This window comes from Centroberyx affinis, unplaced genomic scaffold, assembly GCF_046629955.1.
Source record: "Centroberyx affinis isolate AG114_WGS23_722 - 3 ecotype Tasmania unplaced genomic scaffold, CSIRO-AGI_Caff_v1 ptg004204l_1, whole genome shotgun sequence".
NCBI lineage: Eukaryota > Metazoa > Chordata > Actinopteri > Beryciformes > Berycidae > Centroberyx > Centroberyx affinis.
The window spans coordinates 332,785-341,276 of record NW_027281952.1 but is presented as its reverse complement, the minus strand read 5'-3'; the positions used below and the strand labels follow the sequence as shown (position 1 = coordinate 341,276).

General features: G+C 45.6%; 1 protein-coding gene across 2 annotated transcripts; it reads right to left on the bottom strand.

Annotated features, from left to right (window-relative positions):
• Positions 1 to 66: 66 nt before the first annotated feature.
• LOC139664210 (ETS-related transcription factor Elf-1-like) lies at positions 67 to 8,029 on the bottom strand. 2 transcript variants are annotated; one of them, XM_071542959.1, is made up of 8 exons: positions 7,852 to 8,029; positions 4,803 to 5,237; positions 4,598 to 4,721; positions 3,512 to 3,622; positions 3,171 to 3,326; positions 2,967 to 3,041; positions 2,443 to 2,638; positions 67 to 2,192 (listed from the first exon to the last, which is right to left on the bottom strand). In XM_071542959.1, exons 2-8 carry the CDS (start codon positions 4,863 to 4,865, stop codon positions 1,556 to 1,558), a joined length of 1,362 nt encoding a protein of 453 aa, XP_071399060.1. In that variant the 5' UTR covers positions 4,866 to 5,237; positions 7,852 to 8,029; the 3' UTR covers positions 67 to 1,555. The 2 variants fall into 2 exon arrangements, with proteins under 2 accessions (XP_071399060.1, XP_071399061.1); XM_071542960.1 differs by lacking the exons at positions 4,598 to 4,721; positions 4,803 to 5,237; positions 7,852 to 8,029 and adding an exon at positions 4,206 to 4,346.
• Positions 8,030 to 8,492: the final 463 nt, after the last annotated feature.

Sequence of the window (8,492 nt, the reverse complement as noted above, 5' to 3'; positions counted from 1 at the left end):
ATAAAGTGAATGTGAAACATGAATGAGTCCCATTTCACCCAGAAGTTGACAAAATTAAAAGTTTATTTCATGAATATAATAATTGACCGTTTTCCATTCCACAACCTCTGGACTGCATGACACCAAATACACCAAATAAAACGATAACAGAAACTCCAGCTCTCTCTGCTACAAGATTACATATCCATATCAATATAGCATACAGTATCAAGAGACCTGATAAAGCAAAGCAAGGGGACTCCTAATAAATGGTTTATTAAAAAATAAAGTGGAAAAAATAGTTTTGCATAGGGTTCCCTGGGGGGGCAAGGCACACTTCTAAGCATCAAAGATCACCTGAATAGAAAACACAGAACTTAACATCATTTCATTATAGGGCCAGCCATTTTACTCCTTGCATAAGAGTATTTGAGTGCAAGGGGGAGTATACAGTTTGTGCAGCAAAATAAAGTTTTACGAACCTGAGGGAGAAAATGGCAACAAGGCACAAAGTCAAGCATGTTCACAGACATATATAATACACAATACATAAACATATCAAGGCATTAGAGGTCCAGATAAGCATCGATAACCGTTATAACTGAGCAGAGTGTGTGCGTTTCAGAAAGGCTAAATACTAGCAGTCTCCAAGAAGAGGCACTGTAACTAAATGAAAGGCGGGGAGACTGTTTCAAACTTGATTGTCAACTAAGGATGAATCTGTGTCCACTCTAAATACATTAAATATAAACAGCAACAGTGCTCAATTACTATTCTATAAATGACAGTGATCCCTTGTTTTCACCAACTCACAATATGAACACAACTCATTAATCATAAAAATCAGAATATGGAATGTATTCCCTCAATAACCTTATGATTACTAGAAACAGTGGAAGCGGGGCCAGGGTGGACTGAGATCTTGAGGCACTTAGGGAGGGAACATACAGCAGGGGTAAACAATAGTGCAAAGCCATTTTCAAGGCAGAGGAATGAGTCAGAGCACGAGAGTAAAAAACACACACAGAGAAAGACGACGAGAAAGAAAGTGAGGGAAACGGCAAGAGAGCGAGAGAAAGGGCAGAGACAGAGAGAACAGTGTACTGATCGGAGAATTAGCTCCATTACAGTGGAGCTGAAGTGCAAGCAGAAAGTGTATTGAGTCTCTGCAGAGTGGCCGTAGATTCCAGTGCATTTCTGTCTTTGGTGTTAGGAGGGCAAACAACAGCAATAGATTCGGAGACTGAGGAAAGGTTGAGATAATGGTCGAAGGCTGTTATGTTGTAGTTCGAGGGCAAACTGCTGAATGCCATGAGAGCTTTTGGTTCCTGTCAATCTGAAGGTCAAAACTCAGACCTCAGAGAGGAAGCACAGATCTAGGATTATTAATAAGGTTCCCATAACCATCTCATTTAATGTAATGTAAAAGAGGAGAAAAACAATCCTAGATCAGTATTCCTACTCTCAAACACTTCAGACATATGAGTCCTGGTCTGCAGAAGTTGTCACGACAGCAAGGTGCAGCTCTGTTATTGGTCCTGAGTCTGGGGAGTGGGTGGGGGGTGGGGTGTCTGTTCTATTGGTCAGAGCTGGTGAGGGGCGCCAGCTGCAGAGTCACCACTTGTGAAGTGGTCTGTCCTGAGTGTGGCTTCTCGTCTGTGGTGGCGGGAGCATCAGGCCTCTCCGCCCCGCCCTTGCAGTCCACAGCCACCTCAGCGGCGGCCTGTCGCTCGCACAGACTCCCCAGCAGCTGAGCCGTTTTGAAGACCGAGGCGTGACCCGCCGGCTGCAGCGACTGGACCCTCTGGAGGTTCTGGAGGGTCCGTAGCATCTCGGCGGACACGATAGGCAAGTGCTGCTGCTGGATCAGGCTGGTCCCCGCGGGCCGAAGGACGGTGCCGCGCTGGGCTGAGGGCCGGGGAGCCGGCCTGGTCCGCTGGTTACCTAGGGCCCGGACAGAGCCGCCCGAGCGCTTCTTCTTTTCTGTCAGGTGGGAATCTGCTTCGTCCACCGATTGGTCACTGGAGGATAAAGTGCTGTCCTCAGGGTCGTCGCTCACACCTTCATCGTCACCACTATTGTCATCATCGTCATTTTCCTCTTTGATGCCATCTCCATCTGTGATGTAGATCATGTCTTTGGGCAGCGAGGTGAACTGGTAGACCAGCCGCTGGCCTTCAACCTTGTTCAATATGCCTCTCTGGTAGTAGTACCTACATGAACACAGAGGCGCAGCATTAACAAACATAAACCGAACATCTACACATGTGAGTCAGAATTTAACAGGAACAGAAACACTGAACCATCTGGTCCATTTTCCTGAAAACCCAGAGAATTACCCCTAGCCTTATGAAAAGAGGAAGAGAAAGTAGAGATACTATATTGAAATGTATCAAGCATGAAGCATGTTATGATAACACTAACATGTTTGTGTAGTCCTAGTCCCCCTTTTAAGTAGTGTACCTGAGTGCTCTGCCCATGGTCTCATAATTCATGTCTGGCTTGTTCTTGTGTTTGCCCCAGAGTCTGGCCACTGCCTTGGAGTTGACCAACTTGAAGATCCCTGCATGGGGATTGGTCCATTTGATGTAGCGGGGGCAGACCTGCCGGTCCTGCAGCAGCTCCATCAGGAACTGCCACAGATACAGTGTGTTCCCTCCTGAAACACAAAAAGAGGAAACATGACAGAAAGCGAAAAAACCCCCAAAGAGAAACAACACAGGTGAAACGAGTTTTGTAAAAAAATTATGCCGCAAGAGTGACAGCAGCTCCTGTTGTCACCCTAATTTCCTCCCGAGAATTAAAAAGTATGCATGTATGTATGCATGTATGTATGTATGTATGTATGTATGTATGTATGTATGTATGCATGTATGTATGTATGTATGTATGTATGTATGTATGTATGTATGTATGTATGTATCTATTTATCTATCTACCTAATTGTGGCATGTTGCTTTCTTGCAAACATACATGGGGGACTGTACCTTTGTTGTATTTGTCCTTCTTCACTATGATGTCTGGTGTGGGAGACTCTGCCCTCCGATGTCGAGGTTTTCTCCCTGAGTTTATGGAGAACAAGCATCTCATTTAAATATATTAATAGGTTCACAGTGAAGTGCACAACTGTTCATAATCATATATGCCATATATTGCTTGCAAAGATGCTGATAAACAAGAAAGTGACTGACCTCTCTTTTTGGTTTGATGGTGTGCCACAGGCTTCCTTGTATGCAACGTGTGCCACTGGGGCTGGTCAACAGCTCCCACAATCCCCTCTGCTGACACAGTCACCTGGGTAACAGGAGTAGTGATGACATCACCCAGTGACGGTAAAAACATCTGGGCTGGAGGGGGGCACAAACAGATTTAATTAGAGAGAACAGAACTGTGAACATCATGTTTAAAAATAACACCTCAAAGTCAAACATGTCCTATATAAAAAGCGTAAGAGGTGAGGTCTTAGCAGGGTGTTTTAAACGTATGAGTGAGTAGTGTAACTTGGGTGCTGTGGTGTGTGTTTGTGTCTTACAGTAGTGTTGTTGTTCCAGGGAGAGGGTGTCAGGGGAGTCCATGTTGAGAAGCGAGTCAGCAGCAACAAGTGTTTCCAAGGTCTCCTCCTCTCCACTTTCACATGCCTCCACTATAGACCAGAGAGAAGAGAGGAACAGAGAAAAACACAGATGAGCAGGTGGAGGAGGGTGGAGTTTAGCAGGAGGGAAAATGTGATGGGTATTGGGGGTGAAGCATGACTTTTATGACCCACACACTGACAACTGATACAGCAGACGAAGTTATGTACTGTTAGTTAGCTAGCTTCATTCACTGAAGATCCAGCAGCGACCTAATTTGCTCCTTCGCTCCAAAGCTACAGGTAGCTAACGTTAGCTAAAGCTGGTCAGCTAGAACAGTGGCTCCCCTAAAAAGTTGGCAACCACTGAGCTAGAAAACATCTGCTAGCTACTGAACAGCTGTTTATCTTGGGCTGAAAAACTTTATGCCAGCGACCTGTCAAAACAAATGGCAATACTTAAAGAGATACAGAAGGTACAGTTCGTGTCCTGAGACAGCTGTAGTTATTTTTATGATGTAAATGCTCCATATCTGACTGAGTGTTGCTTGCGACAGCAACCGTTAGCTAGCAGAGCCTCGCCGTGCACAACTTTAGCTGCTCTCTCCACCCAAAAAGCTGACGAAAAACGACTCGTCACAACAATATAACTTACTTTTAATCCCCTGCACTGGTGAGGAACAAGACATAGCACGTGCGCTGTAGACAAATTTACCTACATCTACATTCTAATATCATTCATTTGCTAACTTTTCCAGGCAAGCTAGGAATGTTTTGTTTCACTTCCTGAATTTTTGTAGGGGGTGGTCCATGTGCGACGGCTGCTACTGCGCATGTGCAACCCCCCCCCCCCCTCTGCACTGCTCTTCTTAGGAGTTTAATTTGTCAGACCTGAAAAAAACTTACCTCATAAAACAAAGGTAACACTGTTGAATAGCATTTAGCATAGACTGCCAGATGGCAGGTGAACTTCAATAGTCAAATGTGACAGGCAAAGAAAAGATGATGTGTGTGTGTGTGTGTGTGTGTGTGTGTGTGTATACTGACCTTTCAGCAGTTGATGGTGATCCTCTATCTGGGACTGCTCACATGCCAGACCGGAGTATGAGAACAGGTGTGTATCAGGGACCTGCTCCACAATCACTGCAGGGTAAATTGAGTGTCCCTCCAGCTACAAAACAGAGGGAGAGATGAATCAACACACACACACACACACACACTCACCCAGACACACATGCCAACATTTACTAACCTGTGACATGTTGTTAACACGGTCACTGGCAAAATCGAAGATGAGCTCTGTCTGCTGCAGCATGGTTGAATTTTCCCGAACACACACACGACAGTAACTCTATGACAACAGCATCTCAGCTTTCCCCCGAAGACTGTTAACGACTCCACCGTTCGGATCTGCTGTGTTTTTGTGGTCCAGACAGATCCAGCTGGAGTGAACCTCCTGATGAACAGTGGCCTACTGCCGGTCTGAATGTCCCCGGCGCGTCAGACGAGAGAGTCCTCCAGGACGTGTAGAGGCCAGCTCTCTTTCCATCCAGTGTGAGTCAACGTCAGAAAAAGCACCGTGAGTATAGTAATTGACCAGAGACACGGGCGTCACAGGAAACTCGCTCTGCGTCTCCTCTTGATGAGGAAGTGGGGGCTGCTAAACCGTCCTGTGGTCTGACCGAACCTGCCAGAGGAGAACAGAGAGAACGGGGTGGGGGTGTGGGGTGTGGGGTGTGGGGTGTGGGGGGGGGAGTTGGAGAGCTGTCAGAGACAAAAAACAAAGAGTAGCACAGAGAGAGAGAGAATAACACACCTGCTGTGAGTGGCAGGTGGTAAACAGCTAGGCTTTTTTTTTTTTTTAATAAAATCTCCAAAGAAAGAAAATGTGGTCAGAGTCTGATCTAAAACACGGAGAGAAAAAACATCACAGTTTTACATCTCCGCTCGCCCCTTTAATATATCTCATTCTTTTGCTCTTATCTCGCTTCTGAAAGAGGCCAAACCAGCAACAGGAAGGAAGCTTCTGCATCGCAATGTGCGCCTGTGCTTGTGAGAGTGTGTGTGTGTGTGTGTGTGTGTGTGTGTGTGTGTGTGTGTGTGTGTGTGTGTAGTACGTGCGGGAGGGTGAGGGGGAGGCAGCTGGCGTCTCTCTTGAAACATCAGCATGTCTTCGCTCGGCACTCACGGTTTCGGGGCCGTTTCAGCGCACGCGTTCTGTAAGTGGCAAATTCACAACTGCAAAACCAGACCGGGAGACTAATTTCTCTCCTCTACTCCTCCATTCTCTCCTCTTTTCCGCCTCCCTTGTTTTTTTTTTTTCATGTTTAACACACCCTGTGCTTTGTCCCTCCGCCCTCTCCCCGCGTCCCCTGCCCTTCACATCACTGTTCCTTCTCTCTAATCCCCGTCGTTCTCAGCCGTCTTTCCTCGTATATCCCTCCCTCGATCCCCTGCTCCTCTCTCCTCCATGTCAAAGTATTTCAAGTTAACCACCGATTGAATACAGTCTCCTCTCTCTCTCACAAGTGTCAAATTTCAGTTGAGGGCATACCTGTACCTATACCTTTAGTTGATGAAGATCACACCAATATATAAGTTTTGTGTACAATAGATCTCTTACTGTGAATAAACCTCACTAGGAAGTCATTCTAATCACTGAGCACTTTGATTTCAACCCCATTGATCTTCAGTTCAGTTAAACCAATCTTAGTACAGCTCACAGCTCCTATGTTTTTATGTGTATGTTTCAGCTGACAGAGAGAGCTATGTGAGTGTGTGTCTTTGTCTTTGTGTGCGCGCGCGATAGAGGCACAACATGTTTGGGTCCGTTATCACACAGGAAGCACAGCTCAGTTAGGAGGCACCGCTTCCTGAGTTCCACTGCCAAACCGCTGCCAACATCTCTGCCAGCAAATGGCCTTCTCATTTTCTCCAGCTTCCTCTGATGTTTTGCAGTCGTCGGTGCTCAACGATTTAGGCGGGACACGGGACGTGCTGTAAGTGAAACGGAGGCTACAGCCTATACTCCTCAAAGCGGCGTCATATGTTTCAAGTCGGGGAGGAGAACGGATCCTCTTTTTGAAATAAAAGGGTTACATGCAGCGTGTGAAGCCTGATACTTTTCCCTCAGTGTTATAACAACAGAGGGAATTTTTTAAAGCAAATCACAGATCTTTTAGTAGCAAGATGATCCGACACCAAACCAACACTAATTCTCAGCATTTTGGTACTATGGTTAATTTTCTTTTTTTTTTCTTTTTATCCAAGGTATTTTCTAGGCAAGTTTGCACAGGAACAATAACCTAATACTTATCACTTACTAAACTGAAAAATCAGGCCTTGCATGGATGGTAAGCTGCCATGCATATAGTGGCAGATGGAATGCAAAACATTACTTGGTATCCAACCGATGATGAAAGCAGCTTGCATTCTCTCTTTCATAAAAGTGAATAGTATTATGACAGTGAACCGATCTGCTGATTAATCAGAACGTGGGTCTAGTTGCGTTTGTTGACTGGTGATCGCTGTTGACTGCCATTGTGCCGTCTGCATATGTTCATTGTTAGAGTGCCCCGCAGTCTGCTGCTCTTATAGAGGAGGCTCTAACAGTATAGAGCCTTTGTTCATCAGTTCCCTGGTCACATAGGTTTGCCTCTGTGGCCTCAGCACTGGGATCTGAGTCTGTGAAGTGGCTGCCAGCCCCCTAAGGACACTGATAAGCCCCCATAACATTCATTCCCAAGTCTGTGTGTGTGTGTGTTTGAGAGAGAGAGAGAGAGACAGAGTGAGTGTGTGTGTGTGAACTAGGCCAGGCTGATAACAGTATGGCAGGAGAAGGAGCAGCTGATAAGCCCCTCTTGTTGCTTGGGGTAACCAGGCCTCGCTAAACGAACACAGTGAAATATGGTGTGTGGAGGGGAGGAGATTGGGAATCAAGGCTTGGTGGAGGTGGTCACAACACTCTCTGTTCTAACGCCCTTCTTGATGCGTGTATGTGTGTGTGTGTGTGTGTGTGTGTGTATACTTTTGCCCTGATTTAAAGTAGCTCATATGCAACTACTTTTTCAGTCGACGTCTCTTGGCAGGGTGTGTATGTAGGCCTGGTGCCTCGAACGGCCATGCTCAGAAACTCCCACACACACACACACACACTGAAAAATACTTTCACTTTCCCTTCAGCACATGCCTGCAACATACCATCACCTGAAGAACGAACAGCATTTTCTGTTGTCGTAATACGTATTTTCCATTATGTAGTGTAGAAAACCTATTATATAGAATAGAAGCAGTGGGCTTACCTTCTGTTTATAGTTTGTGTCTGAATCTGTCAGAGCAGCAGCTGGCTGGAACATCCAAAAGAGAACAGGAAGTTGTTCTCATCCCTTTTGGCAAACAAAGAAAAGCTGCATCTGGGTACAGACCTAGGATCAGTTTCCCTTTTTGAATTCCCAGTGACCATGAAAATGCCTGACAGACTTTAGATCAGTGCAGAGCCTGCCGATTTTTTTTTCCCTTCCCTTCAAACCTTGTCTGTCCTTGCTTCCCCCTTTTCCGGAAAGCTCCTCCCCCTCTGCGTTTTGATTGGTTACCTGTGTTGTGAGTCCAGGTAACCCGTAGTGACCATTGTCAGTGAGGAGCAAATGTAAACATGGGTTTATTTGCAATGTAAAGCAGCAGAGAGCGAGCAGCTGATCAGCACACAGCCGTATGGCTTGTATGTGGGTAGACTCCCAATAGATGTGCGTAATGAATATAAAAGATATTATGAAAAAGTGACTTCACATATTAAATTATTATATAAAATACAACTAAATGAAATAGGATGTTCAGTATTAATGTCTGCCTAATGCTTTGTATGCTGAGTGTGCACATATGAGGCAAACAAAGACAGACAAAAAGACTAATAGACAGACACACAGGCAGGTAGGCGGGCGCACAC